Source organism: Macrotis lagotis, chromosome X (assembly GCF_037893015.1).
Source record: "Macrotis lagotis isolate mMagLag1 chromosome X, bilby.v1.9.chrom.fasta, whole genome shotgun sequence".
Taxonomy (NCBI): Eukaryota; Metazoa; Chordata; class Mammalia; order Peramelemorphia; family Peramelidae; genus Macrotis; species Macrotis lagotis.
In genome coordinates this window covers 4,459,850-4,482,957 of record NC_133666.1, presented here as the reverse complement: position 1 = coordinate 4,482,957, position 23,108 = coordinate 4,459,850, and the positions used below count along the sequence as shown (strand labels likewise).

Sequence of the window (23,108 nt, the reverse complement as noted above, 5' to 3'; positions counted from 1 at the left end):
ACTAGATGAGACCAAGAAGGGCCTGAGCCACACCTCTTACTTAAACAGGAATCTACACTGCTATAATCAGTCACAGTTTTTTAACTTTCACTTAGAGAGACCTCTAGTGACAGGTCAGCTTCCTACACTCAGTAGCTCATCCCACTGAGGTCACCCTGAGATCCTGCATCCACATGATTTCTGTAATGCTTTCCCAGCCCAATCTCTCTGAGTGTGATGGCCCCTCTAAGTCAGCTAGCGTTTCCTGAACCTGGGCTTCATCATCAGTCATCCTGGACATGTTCCCCTCAGGTGTGGACTGATGAAGTGAGGGACAATGGCCCCCAGGGGTCTGCTAGCCCTGTGACCTAGGTATGTAGTGTGGGTAGGGAGGAGAACATTTTTGTTTTACAAATTGGGATGGGATTTGCTCCAGGATTCCCCACAGATCTTCCTCTTCTTAAGCCTTACACTTCTGAACAGGAAGTCATAAACTTGAGGCAGCCCCCTGGTGGTCGGCAGCCAGAAGTGCTGCTTCTTAACCTCTTTCAGCTCCTAAGACTGTATCCTAGCCTATACTTGATCTCTGTAGTTACAAAGACACTCATCCATCCCCTTGGGTCTGAGCTGCCCATTTCCCATGGTGCTGTAGTGCCACTCATGAACCATATGAACTGCCATGGTATAAGAGCAATATTGTAGGATGAACAGTTGTGAATAATTTTCCTTTCCTCACAGTGCTGTGACTTACGGTAGGGGTTATGATAAAGAATACTATCCCCAGAGTGAGAGAGCTGATGGGTAATGAATACAAATTTGGTTTTTTACTTTATTTTTCTTGAGGTTTCTTTTTTGGGACAATGAGAGTCTGTTTTCTATCCCAGCATATCATTATAGTAATGTTTTGCATGACTATACATGTATAGCTAAATCAAGTAACTTGCTTTCTCATTGAAGGGTGAGTGGAGTAGGAAAATTAAAATAAAATACACACACAAGCAACAAGACTTAGAGTGTAGGCATGCATGTTCACATGTGTCTTTGAAAGAGGTGGGGAAGCTTTTGGACAGACGTTCAGTCTCAAAGGAAATGAAGTATTTTTTTTTAAAGATTTTATTTATTTTGAGTTTTACAATTTTTCCCCTGATCTTACTTCCCTCCCCCCCAGAAGGTAATTTGTCAGTCTTTACATTGTTTCCATGGTATGCATTGATCCAAATTGAATGTGATGAGAGAGAGAAATCACATCCTTAAGGAAGAAAAATAAAGTATAAGACATAACAAGATCAGACAATAAGATATCAGTTTTTTTTTCCTAAAATAAAGGTACTAGTCTTTGGTCTTTGTTCAAACTCCACGGTTCTTTCTCTGGATCACAGAGAGCCCCAATTTGTCCCTGATTGTTGCACAGATGGAATGAGCGAATCCTTCAAGGTTGATCATTGCCCCCATGTTGCTGTTAGGGTGTACAGTGTTTTTCTGCTTCTGCTCATCTCACTCAGCATCAGTTCATGCAATTCCCTCCTGAATTCCCTGAATTCCCATGCCTCCTGGTTTCTAATAGAACAATAGTGTTCCATGACATACATAGACCACAGTTTGCTAAGCCATTCCCCAACTGAAGGACATTTACTTGATTTCCAATTCTTTGCCACCACAAACAGGGCTGCTATAAATATTTTTGTCCAAGTGATGTTTTTACCCTTTTTTCCTCATCTCTTCAGGGTATAGATTCAGTAGTGGTATTGCTGGATCAAAGGGTATGCACATTTTTGTTGCCCTTTGGGCATAATTCCAAACTGCTCTCCAGAAATTTTGGATGAGTTCACAACTCCAACAATGTAATAGTGTCCCAGATTTCCCACAACCCTTCCAACAATGATCATTAGCCTTTCTGGTCATATTGGCCAATCTGAGAGGTGTGAGGTGGTACCTCAGAGAAGCGTTAATTTGCAGGAAATGAAGTATTTCAACAAACACAGTTGAGGGGAAGGTAGGGTTATCCATTTCAGTTCTGCTATAGCAGTGGGGCAGAGGCTTAGGCAACAGATGGTGTCCTGATCTTTCACTTCTTGTGTGTGGCAGTTCCCTTTGGTTGGCAGTTTGGTGATATCTATAGCCCTTCTCAGAATCATCTTTTTAGATGTATAAAATCAAATACATTGGATTACCAAGGAAGTCTATGATCTTGAAATACAGTTGCTGAAAAGTAATTTGTAAGGACAAAAAGGAAAGCTTTCCTGGAGGAGGCAGCCTATCTTGTGTGATCTTGGCCAAGTGCTCTCCCTTCCTTGAACCTCACTTTCCTCCTTGGACTAGCTGGCCCCTGTAGTTTCTTGCACTTTCAGATATGGAGTCCTTCAGTTCTATGATTTGCTTGACAAGAACCTTCTCTGAGAGAATCTTTGTGAATCCCCCATTGCTGAGCCCAGTGCTTTCTCTCTTGGAGGTACTTCATATACTTTTTGAAATAGCTTGGTTTTCTCAAGCTCACACAGCCAATCCAGGCTCAGACCTAGAACCAGGGTCTCCTGTCTTCACCTAATTCTTTTTTTTTTGGCAAGGCAATGGGGTTAAGTGGCTTGCCCAAGGTCACACAGCTAGGTAATTATTAAGTGTCTGAGGCCGGATTTAAACTCAGGTACTCCTGACTCCAGCACTAGTGCTCTAACCACTGTGCCACCTGGCCGCCCCACCTTATTCTTCTTGACATTGCTTCTAATGCCTAGTCTTGCTCACGTTACAATTTCTATCTTTCTGTCTCTGAAGAGTAATAGTACAGAGCCCCATGAGACTGCCCCAGAGACAGGGATCTGTTTGGTGAATCATAGTCATTACATAAATGTAATATGGTGCTTTCATATTTGGCTCCCTGTGTCTCAGACATGGTAGTTTGGAATCTGAAGGCCTGGGCTGAGGGAAACAATGGGGGAGTAGATAGAGAATGGATTTTGAAGACAGGAAGACTCTTGAGTGGTAGAACAACTGTCCACCTAGTTGGTACATGACTTTTCAGTCACTGACCCTACTGATAAGCCTCAGTTTCCTTCTTTGTAAAGGCAATGATTTAACTTAGGTGGTTTCCATGATCCTTTGGAGATACTTTTAACAGTAGAGAGTTAGTGTGAAGAAGGGACTTTGCATTTTGTCAGAAGAGGCCAAACTTGGCCTTCTAATTGACTCAGAAAAGGAAGGGCATGAGCAGATAATTAACTGTATCAAGTACTGGATCTGAGCAGCAAAGGAATGGAAGTATGGAGGAAAGGAATGAGCCAGGGATGGTGGAGGAGAGCTAGGGATTGAAGCTGCTCTTGCTTTTCTCTTTGTGGAAAACAGTTGTTTCAAGCAATGTCCTCATCTTGAGTAGAAGCTGGCTTCATCCTGCCCTGCCCATAGTTTTATACCAGACAGGTGGCAAGAAGTGGGCATTGAAGACTGAGTGTAGGGAATTGGGGGAGGCCTGAGGGCAGAGTCCCTGTCTACTCTAGTATGGTGAGGATCCTGGATTTAGACTCAGAGGCCTTCAGGGGATAGGAAGCATTCCTGGTTTTATTATTTACAAGCTCTTATGAACTTGAACAAGTTACTTCCTGTTTCAGAGACTCAGTTTCTCTCTATGTACCATGATAGTTGAAAGGAGTCCAGATTTGGAGTTTCAAGCACCTGCCTTTGCTATTTACTAACTATGACCAAGGGCGAGTTGCTTAGGAAACCTGAGGCCCAGAGACAGGCACTCTAAAGGACCATTTAGATAGGCTCCTCTAAGCCTTCAGTTAGTGCTAGACAGATGTTCTGAGGGCCTTCTATTCAGGAGTCCTCTCTACCACCACCACTACTCCCAGCCCAAATGCCCATCTTCCTTAGTGAATACAGGGTCCTGGGCCAAAGCTGACTATCTGAGCCTGGACAAGGACTGTGTGTAGGACTTTGCATAATACTACCTACACAATCATCAGCTGGCTTCAAATCTTGCCACTGCTACTTACTATCCCTGTGACTTTAGGCAAATTGTTTCTCCTCACTGGGCCTCAGTTTCCTCTCCTGGAAAATGAGAAAGTTGGATTGTGGCCTCTGAAGGATTGTATGATAATGATGTGGGGTGTGGAGTGAAGTTGGCTGAGTCTGGATATGGGAACAGCCCCCATAAAGACCTCAGTGTTCTTTTGGAGGTTATCCTCCCTTTGGATAAGTAGGGAGTAGAGAGGTCTTGTGCAGTGAACCAAGGGTGGGCCATATGTTTGTGCTCCAGGCTGGGGGCTTCTAATCCCCAGAGTAGGACCTAGTGTGGGAAACTTCTGTGACCAATTAATAGTTGGCTGTTCCAGACCCTCTGGATGCTTGGGGAGAGGATGAAGGGGAAGAAGCCAATGGATCCCGTCCTCCACCTCAGGGCGGGTTCTCTGTGCCTCAAATGTCTAATAATCTCCAGAGGTGTTGGCTTAGGCCCAGAATTTTTTCCATACTTCTCGGGGCTGGGATGGGACTGTATAAACAGTTCTCTGCAGGGGGCTTCCTCATGTGACTTTATTTCCCCCCACCCCCTTTCCTCCCATCCCTTAACACTTGGGGCATGACTTGAAGCTCCTTGGGAAGATTTTCTGCTGACTTTAGTGGTTCTATTTTTGGTTTTGGGATAGCCTGTGCTTTGTGGGCCTTGTCAGCTAGATGGAGCCAGGAACTATTCTTAACATTAGTATGTTTCTCCAATGGAGGTGGGAAGTAGAGGCCCGATTTTTTGTCTATTGGCAGAGCCCAATGCCTCACTGGTTCAGGTCTAGGTGAACTGAGACTGGAGGATAGGGTAACCCAGGTCAGGAGAATAGCTGGGGACTTATCCTAAACCATTGTGTTTGAGATGCCTGGGGTTGAGGTGTTTAGAGTCACAAGTTATGAGTTGACTAGGCCTTGTTGTACCTCAGGTACTTGGCTGCAGTACATATCAGGTGATGCCTTGAAATGTCAGGCCTGGGGCCCACCTCTAGCTGTGTTATCATGGAGCCTCACTTTCCTCATCTGTAAAGGGAAGGCTCTTCTAGACTTAAAGGATTCTAGAAATGGCGATTGTTAGTCCTTGAGGGAAGTACAATGGCTTCTGGGATTGAGACCCTCTTCTGCATTAATGCCCCCACTGAGATATCATAGACTCTGACATTTCCTCCTGGCTTGGAGGAAATAAGAGGAGACAGAAATGGTGACCTCCTACATTAACATTCTTTCAAATCTGAGGCCTATGTTTCTTCATGTGAAGAATGAGGGGCTTGAGTTAGCTGAGTCTCTTGTTCTCATAGCCGTCAGGGACCTTAGTGACTTATGTTAAGGCAGGAAGCTAGGCCTCTTGTCCAGCTGAATAACCTTGGGCAAATCCCCCCCCCCTTTTTTTTTTTTCCTTTTTCTTCCTCCTCTGTAGCATGACATGGTTAGGCCAGATTATTCTCTTAGCTAACTTCCTATGACTGTCATTTAGAGCTGAGGGTCAGCCTGTTTCTCTCTCTTTAGTTTAGACTGGGGCTTTCTGAATTATCCTGTCACTGTCTTTCTCCACTCCACCCCTTACACCCCCATGATTCTTCCTGATAATAAGACTTGGTGAGGTTACTTGGATTGTGGAATTTTTGTTTCTTTCTGGGAGTCACACCCTTTCCTCTGTTCCCTCCCCTTCCTCCCAGGTCTCTTCTCTCTCTCTGGGCTCCAGCTACCCTATCTTGCTGGTGACCTCCAAAACCCCAAGAGGTGACTAGGTACCCCCTTTGCCTCGTTGCCTCTCTGCTTCCCCATCTCCATATAAGGAAGTGGAAAGGGTACCCAATGACCCTTTTAGTTGACCAGTTTGGAGTGGTGCCTGAGTAGCAGGCAGGATGCTGAGGGACAACGCCCAGGTTAAAGTTTGGCTGACTTGGCGGATGTCTCCCGATTTGGAGTAATTGTAATGTCACTGTGGGTTTAGGGAATGCTAATGTTTGTTCTAGGCTGTCTCTTCCTGCCCTCTGCTGCCTTCTCTTGTTCCTCTTTTCCGGGCTTTTCAGTCCTATTGTCAATCCTCAAATAGATTTCCTTTTAGGACAAAGTTGCTTTTTAGGACTGGCCTGAAACATTGTAGGAAGGAGCCCATTAAGGAAGGCTGCTGAGACATCAGTGCCCATTAAGGTGTGAATGACCCATGAAGCAAGCAGATATTTCTTCCAGTTGGCTCCTCCACCTTCACTTGTGTTGGTTGGTTTTTTTAAAAGCTAGGCAAGAGCCTTAAAGCAAAGAAAAGGTGGCAGACCAATGGTAGACTCTTTTTTTAAAAATTTAAGGCAGTGGATTAAGTGGCTTGCCCAAAGTCATACAGCTAGACAATTATTAAGCATCTGAGGGTGGATTTGAACTCCGGTCCTCCTGACTACAAGGCGCAGTGCCACCTAGCTGACCCCCAGTGGTAGACTCTTTGGGCATCAGTGTCCTGAGCCCATGACCATGAGTGGGGTGGGGAGGAATGCGTATGCATGTAAAAGGGGTGGGAGCAGGTTTATACAATGATGAAATAACCTTCTCTATAGTGGGAGATATAGTTGGTAGCACTGGATTCAAGAGCTTGGATTGATTTGTTCAATCCCTTTGAATGTTGCCATTCTGTTCCAAGTTTCTTGTGACCACTACAGTATCTTTGCCTTCAGTCCCTGTTACGATCTCAGGTATTGGTGAACTGGGATGTGTGAATTCACCCAGGCCACGTGCTCACTGCCAGTTAGCCCCAGAGTTAGCCCCAATGCTCTCTCTCATCCCTTCTATCACCTGACCTCTTCTCCAGTCATCTCTGGCTCTCTGACTCTGATTCCTCTTTTTCTTTTGCTATCTCTGTCTCACTCTGTCAGCATCTGCCCTAACCTGGTGCCCTTCCACACTAGAATTCCAGAGGAAGGAGACAAAGAGACTTGACCTCAGGTTGAGGGCATAGATGTTGCTGGCTGTTCCAGATACTCCTCCAAATGGCCAGTAGTTTCATGTAGCCAGAATCTAGGAAACCAGATGGGCCAGCTCTCCAACAGAGAGTCGAGATCTAGGGAGGTTGGTACAAAATAGGTACATGATAAAACATGGCAAACACTTTGCCAACCTTCAAAACCGTCTATCAATGGGAGCGATTAGGCGTTCTACTGGAATGCATGTTGTATTCATGCAGTTCAACTGATGCTTCTGACCTGTGAGACCTTGGGCCTCAATTTCCCTATTGCAAAATGAGGGGCTTAGACTCTGGCTGTTCAGGTCCCTTCCAGCTCTGTAGTTAGACATGGCCTTGGGCAAATTGTTTTCCTCATTAAAATGTGAGCTCCTTGAGGGCTGATGACATTCTTACCCTGTCCCCTTCCTGTTTCTGCTACATACCACTTCAAGTGCCCATTGATTGACAAGTTAGTTCCCCTTGGACCCATGTTTCCTCCTGTCAGATGAGGATGCACCCTTGATCTAGATGACCTCTCACTGGGTCTCCTTTGCTCTTTAGTGTTCTCCTTTATAACTGAAGGGGTTGAATCTATGATCTCTGAGGTCCCTTCGGCTCTAATCTAGGCTCCTGGGGGCGACCGAGGTAGGAAGATCCACTAGGCCATTTACTCTGTATGTGACCTTGCAGAAGGCCTTAGTTTGCCCCTTTGTAAGATCCCCACTCAGCTTTAGATTCTGTGATCAGAGGCTGCCTAGACCAGTGGGGTCAGATACGAACAGGAGCCACCAAACAAGTATTACTGATGGCTACCAAGCAACTTGGAAAACCACACGTCTGTGGATGGCCTGTTTTTAATTAATAAGCCCACACATTAAAAATCCAGTGGGAAGCCCACTTGGCTCTAGTTGGGGCTCCTCACGGACCTCAGGGGACCCCAAGGCCCTGCATTGGATACCCCTCCAGGCAGGAATCCTCCCTGCACAAGTGACTTCCAGTGACAGGAAGCCAGCTACTATATGGAGCTGAAAGCTTGTCTGTTACTCTCCTTATTGTTCCTGTAGCTATCCTCTGGAGCCAGGAAGAACAAAGTCACTCCTCCTCCAAAACCTGGCTGGCCTCAATTGGCTTCTTTTCTCATGGCTGAACACTCTTCTCTCCCAGTTCTTTTCAACTGAGCTCCTTATGCTTTGGGCCCTAATACCTCCCTACAACAACCCCCCAGGTCTAATCAAACTTACAGTTGCCTATAAGACTCAGACTTCACCTCCAACAAAGAGATGAACTCCAGGCCAGACAGGATACAATTTATGTCTTATCCTGCTGGGGCAGCAGTGGTGCTACTCTCTACCCTGAGTCCTAGAGGTTAGGGTTCAGCTGTGAGCTTATCTCCCCTTCCCCTCCTTGTTCTTGGTAGTGTTTGTTTAAAGAGGTGGGTTGTGATGTTGGATTAAACTATCAGGTCGAGCGACTTGTAGGATAGGAGCTTATGGAGAGATTTCAGGATTTTTGTGCACTTAGGTAGAGAGAGAAATGGCACCTTACTTTGTACTGATCTCAAAATGAAGTAGCATTTCCTTAAATTATTTAGCAACCTGATTCTAAGAAGGAATCTGTCAGCTTCTCCCGACAGCCCAAGGGACCACAATACAAAAAAAGGCTCAGAACCCTAGACAAGGTAAACAATGGCACAGCTTGGAGAGGGAGGATGGCAAATCCAAGCAGTAGAAGCTCAAGCTCAAGCTTCCTCTCCCCCAATCCCAGGTACATGTCCTGATACGTGTTCCTTGGGTGTGGAATCAGGAGAACTCAGATTTGAATACTGCCTTAGATACTAGTTGTGTAATCCTGGGCAGGTCATTTAATTTTTCTGGGTCTAATTCCTTCATCTGTAAAAATGAGGGGGTTGATACTACTGGGCCTATACCTGAAGAGATGATGAAAAAGGGTAAAAACATCACTTGTACCAAAATATTCCTAGCAGCCCTGTTTGTGGTGGCAAAGAATCAGCAGCATGGGGGTGATGATCAACCTTGGTGGACTTGCTCATTCCATCAGTGCTACAACCAGGGACAATTTGGGGCTGTCTGCAATGGAGAATACCATCTGTGTCCAGAGAAAGAACCGTGGAGTTCTATTACCTTTAATTTAGAAAAAAAAAAAACTGATATCTTATTGTCTGATCTTGCTATCTCTTATACTTTATGTTTCTTCCCTAAGGATATGATTTCTCTCTCAACACACAATTTGGATCAATGTACAACATGGAAACAAAGTAAAGACTGACAAATTGCTTTCTCTGGGGGTGGGGTGGGGGGAGGGAAGTAAGATTGGGGGGAAAATTGTAAAACTCAAAATAAAAGAAATCTTTAATAAAAATGAAAAAATTGATATCTTACTGTATGATCTTGCTATCTCTTATACTTTGTTTCTTCCTTAAGGATATAATTTCCTTTCTCATCACACTCAATTGGGATCAATGTGTACCATGGAAACAATGGAAAGACTGGCAAATTGCCTTCTGTGGGGGCTGGGGAGAGGGAACAAAGATTAGGGGAAAAATTGTAAAACTCAATAAATAAAATCTTTAAAAAAATGAGGGGATTGAACTCAGTGACCTTCCATCTCTAAAACTACAAATCTTTGATCCTATGTGGGGGGTAAAATAATATCCAAAGAAATGATTCCTGACCATTTAATTCAGAATTTTTCCAGCTGCAACACATAGGAATTAGAGATGGGAATCCAACTCCTTCAATTTATAAATGGGGATACTGAGACCTAGAGAGAGGAAGCAGTTTGCCCATAGAGTGAGTAGCAGAGCTTGGGTGTTGGGACTCATTCCCAGAATCTTGTATCTTCAGAGTTGGAAAGAGACTTGAGTGATCAGATGGCCAAACCCATTCTTGAATCCCCTTGATGATGGACCCAGTTCAGTCATTCACATTTTACCTGGAGAATTCTAGTTATCTTTGTGATTTTTGTTTTTCTGAGGTGACCATTCAGGATAATGGAGGCACAGCTAGATAACAATTTTTTTTTAATGAGATCTGGGGAGGAGAGTAGAGTCACAATGTGATAACAGTAGCCCAGAGGACCAATTGTGGTGTCAAGGTAACTTAGTTCTGTGCAGGACTTCTTGTGGCTCCTTTTTTGGGGGTAAAGTCACGGTTAAGCTAGAGAGTATCCAGCAGAGGGCATTTGGGATAGGAAAATTCTGCAATTTTTGCTAAAGGGGATTGATGAATTAAGGAAGTTTGGTTGGTTGGTTTGGAGGAGAGGCTTCTTGAGGGTGGGGGTGTTAAAAGGTTCCTGCCGTAGAAGAGGGATTACACTTGCTCTGTTGGACCCCAGAGGACTGGAGTCAGAAACTAAAGCTGTTTAATGTCGTCCTTATTTGCATAATTACAGTTATTGTGCATACTGTCCTTGGGGGCTCTGCATTCTGCCCACACCATATAAAGACAGACCCTTTCCCAGAGCCAGACTAACCACCCACTCTGTGTGTGTCTTCTTGTAGATCAGTGTTCGGGTGACCACCATGGATGCTGAGTTGGAGTTTGCCATCCAACCCAACACCACTGGGAAGCAACTCTTTGACCAGGTGAGTTTTTTGTTCCCTTCTAAGAATTCTGGCCCTTCACTTTGAGCATATGCTGGGAGGGGATAGCTTTGGGGTATCTGGGCTGAAGTGAACTTGAACCCACAGTGTTCTCTCCTCTTTGGTTCTGTATTCCCACTATATGTTCCACTTGCCTGGAATTAACCAGAACTTGGGCCTTGATGATAGTCCTGAGTGTGTCTTGAGACATCTTCATGTCCATTCTTTCCCAATTTATACTCAGAGAGGGCAAGATTCTTGCTCACAGTTTGAAAAGTAGTATAAAGCAGAATTAGCCTTGGTCAAAATGGGAATTAGTGATGTGTGAGATCCTGTCCTGTACCTTTGGGACCCATTCTCCCTGGTGGAATATGGGAGCTGAGCCCTTGTTTTGCTTGTGAATTTTGTGTATATTTTATATAATCTTTTTTTTAAATTTTTTTAATTTATTTTTTTATTTTATATAATCTTAAAAATGTTGCAGCAATTCTTTTTTCCCTCCATACCAATCATTTCCCAATAGCTATGACCTACCCACCTTAACCCATAAAATCTGCCCTTAGAGCAAAAACAAAATTTAGCAAAATAGTTGAGCCCTGGCAGAATTCTAGAATAGGTTATTAAGAATGTCTAGAAAAGGAAGCAATGATTTCAGTCAGGCTGGTTTAAGTCTTTTTGCCTTTCTGGGCCGCAGTTTCCGCTTCTGTAAAATGAATGACTTAGACTAGCTGGCTTTTGACCCTTCCAGTTCTAGAGCTCCTATAACAGAAGTGTAAAGACCCTCTGTGCAACTATAGATGTGACCTTTGGTAAATGCCTTCTCTTTGGACCTTGATTTCCCTCTCTATGACCAACTAGAGTATTCTACAGTGGATAAAGTGTCAGGCCTAGAGTCAGGAAGACTCATCTTCATGAGTTCAAATCTGGCCTCAGACATTTACTGGCTGTAGGACCCAGGACAAGTCATTTCACCTTGGTTGTCTCAGTTTCCTCTTTTGGAAAATGAGCTGGAGAAGGAAATGACAAACCATTCCAGAATCTCTGCCAAAGAAAACCCCAAATGGGATCAGGAAGAGTTGGACATGACTGAAAACAATTTAATGACAACAAAATTACCCCTCTGTAGAAGGGAGATTAGATATTATTCTTAAGCTTCCTTCCAAATTTAAATTCTGTGAACTTGAGCCATTTGGGTGAGTCCTGATAATCAGGACTGCCTTCTTCTAAGCCCTTTTACGAGTCTGGCCATGTCCAATTAATCTCATCTGCTCTTCTGATTTGGCTCTACCTGAAATGGTAAATCAAGGGACAGACTTCTAGAGATAAAGATTGCCTCAATCTGAGAGAAGTTATTCATGAAATCTCTCATGCATTTCATAAGGAAAAGTCAAGTGGTAGGGCTGGAAAAAGACTTCTCTTTCCATGGTTTTGGAATTGGTCAAATGACCTGATTCATCGGCTTATGAGCAGTCCAACATTAATTTGGAAGAAGGTCCTTGGCAAAGTGCCCAAGGGAACTTGGCTCTGTGCTTGGAGCTAAATGTCAGAGAAAGATCCAAATACCCAGATGACATTCTTCTCAAGTTTGCAGATGATATAAACTTGGGAGAGAAGGCCAGTGGAGAGGCCGAATCTGATACTCACTAGAGAGTAATAGAAATGAACTAGAACAGGGTGGGGCAGACTTGCAACAGGTTGTCTGAAAAAAGGGGGTTACAATGGCCTGTGAGCTCTGGGTGGTCTTCCAGCAACCTTTGTAACCTTCACTACAACAGAGGCTTGTTTCCCTCTGTTAGGAGACAAGGTTGTGTGGGGAGGGAGTCAGGAAATGGCTGACTCACTTGAGACTGTTTAGTCCACAGTGGCCTTGTCAGCAGGGGCTTAGGCCTAGAGCTGGGCAAGCTCTTGACAGAGGAGGTCTTTTGGGCCTGTCCTTGAGCCCATTGGGAGAAGCAGGCCTCTGGTGGCCAGCTTGAAGGGGCTCACAATCAGTGGGAAGGAGGAGAAGCATCAGTTAGCCCTTGTCCAAGTGACGGAAATCCTTCCTCTATGACAGTGGGTGCTTTGTCCATCAGACACCGGGGGAGGAGGAGTGCCATGTGGCTGGGGTGGCCCAGGGCAGAACTAGTCCAGAAACAATGAAGGGTCTTGATTTGAAGCTTTCCTCCTTCCCCTTCTAATTGGCCTCCCTCTACTGTGATGCTACTGGTGCCCCAGGAGTCCCAAGTGGGCTTTGTTTCCTGAAAAGGGTGTGGCTTCGTGGAAGGCCCAGAGGTTAGTGGCTATGCCCAGCCTCAGCTCCCCAGATGGCCCAGATGTTTGCCTGAGTTCTCCAGTTAGGCTTCCAAATGAAACCCAGCAAGTTCAGGAGTTGTCTCTGCTGGGGTACTCCTGCCTAAGGCTTTTCAGGATGCCTCTCTTCAGGGTGATGGAACCACTCCTGAGTCTGCCAGTTAAGAGAGAAACACCTGCCTCCCAGGTCTTTCAGACTTCATGGTCTTCTATGATATAGACCTGGCAGGCACTACAGAGGCCATTGAGTCCAATGCCTCCATTTTACAGGTGAGGAAACTAAGACCTGGGAAGAAGAAATGAAACATCTAGAAACATGCAGCTAATATGTCTTTGAGGTGGGATTTGAACCCAGCTCTTGCTAATTTTAAGACCCACCATGTTGCCATATTGCTTCCCTCTAAGAGGGCCTGATAGGATAACAAAAAATGAAGGTATTTTAAATGTATAATTAAAAATTATTTTCTTATTGGCAAAAACAAATACTCTAACAAGATAATCTAATGTAAATGAAATGACAGAATGAACAGACTACAAACAACAAATAAATTTGTTCTGGTTTCTCTTCCAGGTCAGTCTGACATTCTACTTCCTGGTATCCCTCTCAATTTCTCCCCTGCCCAGTCCCAGTCCCAACTGACGTATTTCCTTGTGTGTCTGAAAGCACTTCATAAGCTGTGACTAGACACTGGCCTGGCATTGCCCCTCCTACCATTGCGGGCAGCATTTTGGAGTGTAATGGCTCTCTTCTCCCTGAACTTCCCCTTATGACCCTGGGAAATCATTGCAGTGACCCACAGGCAGTGAGCATGTGTTGGAATGGAATCCTGGCTTCACCACCTGGGGTTTTCATGGGATTTCCAACTAGAATAGATTTTGTTTGTTCTTAACTTCCTGTATTTTATCGAAAGAAACATGGGACCTATGGGAAGAGAGGAAGGACCTTGCTTTAAGGTAACCCCATGGGACCCATACCAGTTGCTTCCCCTCCCTAGCTCAGTTTCCTTAATCTATAAAATGAGGGAATTGGACCAGACGTCAAAGGTACATTCCAGTTCTAAATCTTATGCTCATATGATGAAGTGAGAAATAAAACATGGCCATCTATCAAGTCCCTTAGGGGTATTGGGGCCTGGGATGGAGAGGGCTGCCCAGCCAGCTGCCATGTGGAGGTGCTGACAAACAGTGGGCTTTCCTAGGTCCCAGTAACTGTATGAACAATGGCCAGAACAGGGAACAGAACAGAGGAAGGGCCCTGCTTGGCACTAGCAATTTATTATTAATTAATTTTTTTTTTTAGGTTTTTGCAAGGCAAATAGGGTTAAGTGGCTTGCCCAAGGCCACACAGCTAGGTAATTATTAAGTGTCTGAGACCAGATTTGAATCTGGGTACTCCTGACTCCAAGGCTGGTACTTTATTCACTACACCACTTAGCTGCCCCTGCACTAGCAATTTAAATAACAAGCAACAATGGGAGGGTAGGCCTGGCCTTCTCTCATGATAGTTCGTGGGCATGACCATGCTACTGTCACAGCCAGACCACTGGTCTAGAGGCCAAGGGCCTTGCTGCTTGCCTTAGGAATGCTCTAACTGGAGAGGAGATAGAAGCTTCCTTGCCTGTAGCCCTATCACTCCCAGTTAGAAAGCTAGGCCTAGTGGGACAGCTCCTGTTTCGGGAGGACGCTGGCAGAATCTATCCCTGGCCATCACCTTTAAGACTTCAACCCCTCCCAGTTTCCCTAAACTTGGCTAAGGTCCCTTATTTGGACTTGCAGTGGGAGCCTGTTTCCAGTCTCACTGTGGACCAGGAATTGTAAGGATTATGAAATAGCCTTAGGAAAGGGGAAGGCTGGGCTGGGGCTTGGGGCTAAGCCTGGTGAGCCCAGAGAGTTTAAGGAATTTGCCCATAGTCCAATAGGAGATGCTTTGGAGCTGCTGGAAAGAAGGGGACTTGAGTCTTAACAACACAAATAAAGGTCTTTGATCTAAGCTTCCTTTTTCTAGTTGAAAAATCACCTTCCTTCTGGCAACAACCCTTGAGTTATCAGCCAAAGATCTCCCCTGAACCCCAAATCTAGTCTGGAGAGTTCTTGGGGGGACTCCTTGACCTGAACATATGGGGGCTATGAGCCAAGAACTCAAGATGCTAGCAACCTCCCATTTCTTCCTCCCCTGCCCCCAGCTTAGCTGTTGACAACTTCATGCCAGTCCTGGACCTTGGGCCTGTGGACTTCAGTCCCTTTCTAGGGACTCCTTGGAACATTGCTCTAGACTTTTTCCTTTTTGGAAGAACCACAGACCTGACTTAGAATTCTAGCACTAGTACTTAGGAGACATATGCCCCTGGGCACAGTACTACCCTTCTGTATCTCACTCTGTTTCCCTTGAAAATGAAGGGATGGACATAAGTAAGCATTAGGATCTCCTTACAACTTCTCCAGGCTTAATGACCACTTCAGTGAAGACCTTAGGCCTTCTTTCTTGGCCTTCTTAGAGCTTGCATGGTGAAAGAAGCCATTCTCTGCCCCTAATCACCATTCTTCTTTCTGCTGATGGCATCTAAGTTGGGCTTAATTCCTCAGCAAAATGAGGGAATTGGTGGGAGTGATTTAAGGCCCTTTCCAAGTCTAAAGCCTAGGATTCTCTAGCTGACCAATGTTCTCTTCTCCCACCCCCCCCCCCGCCCCAGGCTTGGCATTCCCCCAGTCATAAGAGGGCTTATTAAGTATATTTATAAGGGAGAAGAGAATATACAAATCTAAAAGTTATATACTCCCTCATGAGGCAAGATGACTCCTACCAATTGGTGTTGAAGCATTTCAGTTGTATCTGATTCTGTGACTCCATTTAGGGTTTTCTTGGCAGAGATACTAGAGTAGTTTGCCATTTCCTTCTCTAGCTCATTGTACAGATGAGGAAACTGAGTCAAACACAGTGAAGTGACTTGCCCAGAGTCATAGAGCTAGGAAATACCTGAATCTGGATTTGAACTTAGGAAGAGGAGTCTTCCTAACTTCAGGCCTCGTTCTCTATCCACTGTACTTCCCAATACTGTAAATCAAAGAAAATCCACCTTAGCACTGATTGGGGATCATTGACTTTGAGCTGTACCCATTAACCCAGAAGCATTTCAGAACCCCAAAAGCGAATTGGGTTTTGTATCCCAGAACCTCTCCCCTACAAAACCAACCAACCAACCAGAAATAAACCACAAATGCCCCTGGATATACCTGGGTACTTATTAGCTGATGGTGAGTCTAAGGTCCACTGGACTAATCAGAACTTGGTGTAGTTGACATTGTTATTATCTGGTGCAAAGTATGTCTCACCCATCTGACCTCTGGCCCATATAGCGCACTATGTGGCCTGGGCTCCTTCCCTGGCCATGGTGAATGTGTTCTCATCCCTTCCTAGATGTAGACACGTACCTCTGAGAAATAGCAGAGAGGCAGGATCCTCATAGTTGGAAGGGACCTCCAGAGGCATTGAGTCAGAGCCCTCAGTTGTTTTTGAGATGAGGAAAGTGAGGCCCAGAAGCTTGTAGCAGAGCCGAGATTCTGTCTTCAGTGCTTTGACCCAGAGACTACTTGGGAAGAGAAGGGTTTTCACCATGGATCCTATTGGATCATGAGGTGGGGATTAGCATTGGGCCTGAGATTATCTCAGCTACCTCATGGATATCCTGATGAAGCCAGGGGGTTGTGGGGCTGGAGAGGGTCTTCTTCTGTGAGTAAGCAAGTAAGGGAAGTAGAAAAGGTATGAGATTTAGAGCCAGTGGATCTGAGTTTGAATTTTACCTGCAAGAAGCTACACAGAGTCAACTGGTTACCTCACTGGGCTGAGTATCCTGAGGGAGGTGGTTTAGCTCTTTCAAGACTTCCCCCCGAAGATCTCCATTTCCTCATCTCCATAATGGAGATCCTAGAAACTGGTCAGCTGGACCAGTGTGTCCCTTCATCTCCTGTGGGACCAGAGATGATCTTGGGCTCTGCCAGAAACTTACATTGGTGAGAGCCAATCTACCCCCTTTTGTGAAGAGCTGGCGAGGGGGCTCCAAAGAGAAAAGTCTCTGCCCTCAAATTTAGAGTTCAGCTTGAGGGGGAAGATGCAGTGTGTTCCTAGAGAAGTGAATACAGTCTGTAACCAAATCAATGTGCCATGATGAGGTGGGGCACAAACACCTGGAAGGACCAGAAGTGGGGAAACTAGGAGCAGCCCAGGGGGAAGGCAGAATCTTTCATTTTCCTTTTTTTTAAAGTTATTTATTTATTTTGAATTTTACAATTTCTCCCCTAATCTCCCTTCCTCCCTCCCCTCCCAGAAGGCAATCTGTTAGTCTCTACATTGTTTCCATGGTATGCATTCACCTCAATTGAATGTGATGACAGAGAAATCATACCCTTAAGGAAGAAAAATCAAGTATAAGAGACAGCAAGATCAGACAATAAGATAGCAGGTGTGTGTTTTTTTTTTTTTTTGCAAGTCAATGGGGTTAAGTGTCTTGCCCTAGGCCACGGGGCTTAGGTAATTATTAAGTGTCTGAGACCGAATTTGAACTCAGGTCCTCCTGACTCCAGGGCCTATACTCTATCCACCTAGCTCCCTTCCCCCCCCCCCCCCCCCGCCCCCATGGAATTATTTTTTAAAAATTAAAAGTAATAGTCTTTTTTCTTTCTCCATCCAGATACCCCCAAATTGTGAAGCGGTCTTTTCAAAAGTCTAGAGACAGGGAGTGGGATATTAAGGATGGGGACCAGCTAGCAGACCACTGTTCTGCTGGAATGTAAAGTGTTGGAGAGAGAAGAGTTTTCAGTAAGTCTAGACAGGCAGGTAGGCCCCAGATCCTTAAGGTCTTTAAATGTCCAAGTGAACAGATGATGTTTTATCCAAGAGGCAAGAGGGGGACACGAGACCTTCTTGGGCAGGAGGGCAAGATGGGAGCCTCTGATGAAGGAAAGTCTCCTTGGTAGCTGTGTGGAAAATGAATTTGAAAGGCAGGAAACTGGAGGCAGAGGGGCCAAACAGGAGGCCGTTGAAGTGGTTGAGATGGCAGGAGAAGGAGGTCCCTAGGGTGGTTGTGGTGTGGCTGGAAGGGGACAGATTAAAGAGATTCTGAGGAGACAGCTAATTGGATGGGGGAGGCTTAGGACCAGGGACAGGGTAAAGAGAACCTAGATGCACCAGTGTGGTATCAGGAAGAGCTCACTAAACTTGGGAGGATTCAAAAGTATAACCTAGTCTGAGTCTGGTCTAACCCCCTCAGTTGTCACTCTGTTTGTGAGCATTTGTTAAGTACCTTCTGTGTGCCACTGAGGAAAAGAGACTTGTCTGCACCATCACTTGGGTTTTGTAGCAATCTCTTCAAAAGTTCCTGTTTCCCCTTTCCAGATAACCGGAGCAATATTTGTCCTTGGCTTGTTTTCTGCCATAGACTGAGGGTCTCTGGGAAGTGGGAAAGGGGGAAAGTTGGGGGAGGGAGGGAGGAGCTTCTACATCTTTTCTGTTTCATGTCCTGGACCTAGGATTTGTGAAGAAAATACCTGGCAAACTATGGAGATGTGAGTTGGTACTTCTGCTTCCGCTTCTCCTGGGGAATCTTTTTTTTTTTTTAGGTTTTTTTTTTTTTTTTGCAAGGCAAATGGGGTTAAGTGGCTTGCCCAAGGCCACACAGCTAGGTCATTATTATCTGAGACTGGATTTGAACCCAGGTACTCCTGACTCCAGGGCCAGCGCTCTATCCACTGTGCCACCTAGCCGCCCCTCTCCTGGGGAATCTTAATGTGACTCTTCCCCCAAATACCAAGACAACTGAATATTTGGTGGGGAAATGGTTCCCTGAGCCCCACTGGACCAAAGGCCCCCTCTCCCATGCTCTCCCTGGCCCTTAAGTGATGAATTTCCAGGAGTACCTGATTGGCCTCATATCACAGATCAATGGTTGCTGCATTTCTGCCCCCTTTGGGACCTGGTTCCTAGAAAGAATTCCCTCCTCTCCCATTCTCTGGCTTCCAGAAACTGAACTGTGTTTGTCCTCTGTCAGTAAATCTTGGCTTCCCTTAAGAAGTCAGACCTGTGAGGTCCAACACCCATCTTGATACAATGGAGTCCAAAAGACCCAGTTCAAACCCCAACTCAGGCTCTTACTGGCTGTGTGACCTTGGGCACATTAATTAGTAAACTCAGTTTCCTCATCTGAAAAATGTGTATAACATTAGTACCTATCTTCCAATGTTGTTGGAAGGATCAGAATAAGTTGATAAGCAAATCTTGAAGCTCTATAAAAATATGAACCTCCTTTCAAAGAAAGCTGGACTTTATATAATATGGCAGCCTAGCCAGAGGTAGCATGGGAGAGCAAATAGGGCACACTCTTGGGAGTGAAGGTCTGTCATCATGACCCTATTGAGGTGCATTCTTCTCCCTAGGTCTCAATTTCATCTTTTCTAAAATGAAGGGCCTCCACTAGATGGCCACAGATGTTCTTTCAGCATTGAATCTAGGCTCCTGTAGGTGACCTTGGGCAGGAAGGGAAGGAAAAAAGAAACACACCTTTATTAAGTGCCAGCTATGTGCCAGCTAGACACTGCTCTAAGAACTTGACAGATAACTTTTTTTGAAGTTTTTTGTTTTGCAAGGCAACGGGGTTAAGTGGCTTGCCCAAGGCCACACAGCTAGGTCATTAAGTGTCTGAGGCTGGATTTGAACTCAGGCACTCCTGACTCCAGGGCTGGTGCTCTATCCACTGTGTCACCTAGCTGATCCTGAGGTTTTTTTTTAAAAAAAATTATTTGGTCATGAGGCAGAGCGAGATGGAAAGGGGGTGACTTTCTCTCCAGGTTCTGGAAGATTACATTAAAAAGGATTTTGACACAATTATCCACACACAAATTGACATATACTTCAGTTAAGTAACTTCAATGAGAGGGCAACAGGACAGTCAAGGAGATTGGGATGGATATGAGTGACTGTAACCTACAACAGAAGCTTTGCTTAGGGTAGAACCTTTAGGAGTTCTTGGGTCTTGTAACCCAAAGCAACAATGTTTGGAGTGGATCCACAGCTTAGGGGAATTGGAAATAGATACATGTGTATGTGCACATATATAAATGTGTATGCATTTATTTTTCCATTTTCAACAGTTGTTTTTTTGTATGATTTTGGGTTCCACATTTTTCTCCCTCTCTTCTTTCCCCCTTCCTCTTGCCAGCAGGTAATCTGATACAGGTTATACATTTATAACTATGTAAAACAGATTTCCATATTGGTCATGTTGTGAAGACAAATCAAAACAAAAGAAAACAAAAAACCCTGAGGGAGTTAAAAAAACCCTTACAGCATAAAACCAATTTTAAAAAGTGAAAATAGCCTGCTTTGGTGTGCATTCAGACTCCATAGCTGTTTCTCTGAATGCGGATGGCCTTGTCCATCACAAGTCTTTTACAATTGTCTTGACAGATGTCTCATGTGGTTGGTACTGTAACTTTGGGAGGTAGGCACTATTGTCTAGATTATGTACTTGGGCAAGGTCTTGAACTTTTCTGCCTTCATTTCTCCCCTCTGTAAGAATGAAAATGATAGCTAGCTGGCCTTTTTACGGCTTGAGATCCGAGATTCTCTGATTTTCCATGAGACTATTCTTCTCCCCTCCCTCCTCTTTGGGCTTTGAGTGAGACACTTGCTTCCCTCTCAAGCTCTTGGGAACTCAGTAGTCATATATCTGGATTTCCTCTGCTCCCATTAGGGAACTCCCCCCAAAAGCTGGGGGCATGGTCATTTTTTGATCACTCTTTTTCTTACTATAGTCCAAGATCCACCTTCCTTCAACCCCCCCCCCCCATCCTCCCTGTGCCTGGGTTCCTCCATCCGTAAGTCAGCCAGATCGGGGGGAGGGGCAGGCCCAGTGCTGCCTTCCCACGTTTCCTGTGCTTTGTACCTGATCTGATGATGACAAGGCAGCTTTGGTGCTCCTGCCTCCTGCTGGAGGTGCCTAGAGTAGGAATTCTCATTGTTTGCTTTGCTGAGCTGTTATTTGGTGGCTGGAGGAGTCTTAGAGGAAAGGGTGACAGGGGTCTAAAACAGTAAAAGAAAGTTCACAGCATGAGTTCAACCTGGGGTAGCCACAGGATACCCATCTCCCTGAGGATTTCAAAGGGTCTGGCTGCTTCACTAGACTGCCTGCCATGAAGGCGTGCCATAAAGGCGTGCCATAAAGGCGAAGGCCTCCTGGTTTAGAGGGAAGACAACTAGCTGAACAAGTCTATGGTGCTACAATTGGGTTCAAGCCTATTCATCATCTGTATGGGGCTCTAGCAGGCATCACAGTGCAGAGTTTAGGGTCTAGAGGTAGGAAGACTGAGTTCACATCCCAGTCGTGTGCCCCTGGGCAAGTTACTCTGCCTCAGCCTGCCTCAGCTTCCCCATCTGTAAAATGGGGATCTCACCTAACTTGTAGAGCTGTGGGGAGATCATGTTTGTAAAAGCCCTGAGCTTATTCTTTTCCCTCCCTCCCCCTCCCCGGGAGGACACACAGAAGAAATTAGTTTTGTTCTACTTGCTCCGCCAGAGAATATCATAGTGGAAAGGATCGGATTTGGAGGCAGGGAGTTCTGGGCCTGACTTCTACCTCTGGCCACTCACAGTCTGTACAGCAAGTGATTTAACCTCCTTGGACCCATTGTCCCTGACCTAGAGTTCAGTGGTCTTCCAAAACCATAGAGACCCCTCCTCATTTTACAAATGAGAAAATTGAGGCCCAGAAAAGTTGAGTGGCTTCCTCAGGGTCACACAGCTGTTGAATGTCCCCATACTGCTCAGGCCAGCACCCTCCTCTAGGACCCAGGCCACACACTGTAAACCCAGAGCCAGTGCCCAGCCACTGCCCTGGCCAAACTAGACTGGAGGATTCCCCGAGGCTGTTATCATTCTTCTTGCTCCCCCATATTCTTTGTACTTGGTGTCCTTTCATTATGATGCTTGTGAGTTCCCTGGGGCCACCGCTGGGGAAACCAGAGTAGGCCCCATTGCCATGGTGATGCCCGGGGTTAGAGAACAGAGCCCATTTGTCTCTTCTAGGCATTGTACCCTTTCCTGCCTGTGCCTGCTCACTGGGGCTGCCCCATTAGCTCTGACCTCCCTTCCCTTGCCCAAGTAGGAGCTGGCCCTAGAGAGAAGTCTGTCTCATAGTCTTATCTTTCTGAAGCATTCTCATTGAGACTTATGGAGCACTGCATTGTTGGGGGTAAAAAGCAAGTTGAATCTTCATTTTGCAGAGGGGAAAGTTGAGGTCCAATTGTTAGCAAGTAGTAAGTGGCTAGAGTCAGGATCTTGGCTAGCAGAGTTCTGCTCTTTGGGTTGATCTTTTTCTGGCCCTTTCAGGACCTGGGTTCAAATCCTGCCTTTGGCACTCCCCCGGACCTCAGTTTTTACACGCCTGTCTAAAGTGACAGGGTTGGATTAGCTAGACTCTGGAGCTCCTACCAGCTCTAGATCTGGGATCTTTTACAGGCCCTTGGGTGAGTCCCTTCCATTCCCTGCACCTCACGAGAGGGTCAAATCTCTGCTTCTACAGATGGAATCTGAAACTAGCCTTGGGATCTCTCACGGCAGGTAGCAAGAACTGCTTGAGGCATCCCTGGTTAGCTATTTTGGATGGCCACTGTAGGTCTGGGTTTTTGCCTCTTTAACTCTCTTGGGCCTCAGTTTTCCCATCTGCAAACAGATTGCATTATGATCTATGTTATCAACCACTGGGCCAGAGAGCCTTTGTCTCTCCAGTGCTTATGACATTCCTTACCAAGGCCTTGTATGGGGGTGAATGTAGTTGGTTAATCTCCATTTTATAGGAGAAAACTTTTCAAAAAGTTCATGACTTGCCCATAGTCACATAGCTTAATAAATGACAGAACTGCAGATTTGAACCTGTCTGTCCTGACAATGTGCCACCCTCTTCCATCCAATGTCTGTGTAAGACAGGTGCTGTGGAATCCCTGAAGATCCAGGGTAGCAGGTTTAATTAATGCCTCCCCTTGCCTCCCCTCATTGCCCATCCTGGAAATGCCAGAGAAGGGATGAGGGACTCAGTGGGATTTCCTTTTCCTCCCCCAGGTTGTCAAGACCATTGGTCTGAGAGAAGTTTGGTTCTTTGGCCTGCAGTACCAAGACACCAAGGGATTCTCCACATGGCTAAAACTTAATAAAAAGGTAAATGCCTAGACTGTGGCAAGGAAAAAGAAAGCGTGTGGGAGTGCATGAATGTGAGCTTGTGGATTTGATGCTTTTTAAGGGTCCCTTGCAGCTCTCACCTTTGCTCTACG

The 23,108-nt window shown here is 45.4% G+C and overlaps 1 protein-coding gene across 2 annotated transcripts in view; it reads left to right on the top strand.

Moving 5' to 3' along the window:
* MSN (moesin) overlaps positions 1 to 23,108 on the top strand; it is a 128,222-nt gene that overhangs the window by 91,022 nt on the left and 14,092 nt on the right. For both annotated transcript variants that reach the window (XM_074207760.1, XM_074207761.1), the window contains exons 2-3: positions 10,422 to 10,505; positions 22,900 to 22,995. In XM_074207760.1, the coding sequence (XP_074063861.1) occupies positions 10,422 to 10,505; positions 22,900 to 22,995 (180 nt within the window). The remainder of the gene's footprint in view (positions 1 to 10,421; positions 10,506 to 22,899; positions 22,996 to 23,108) is intronic.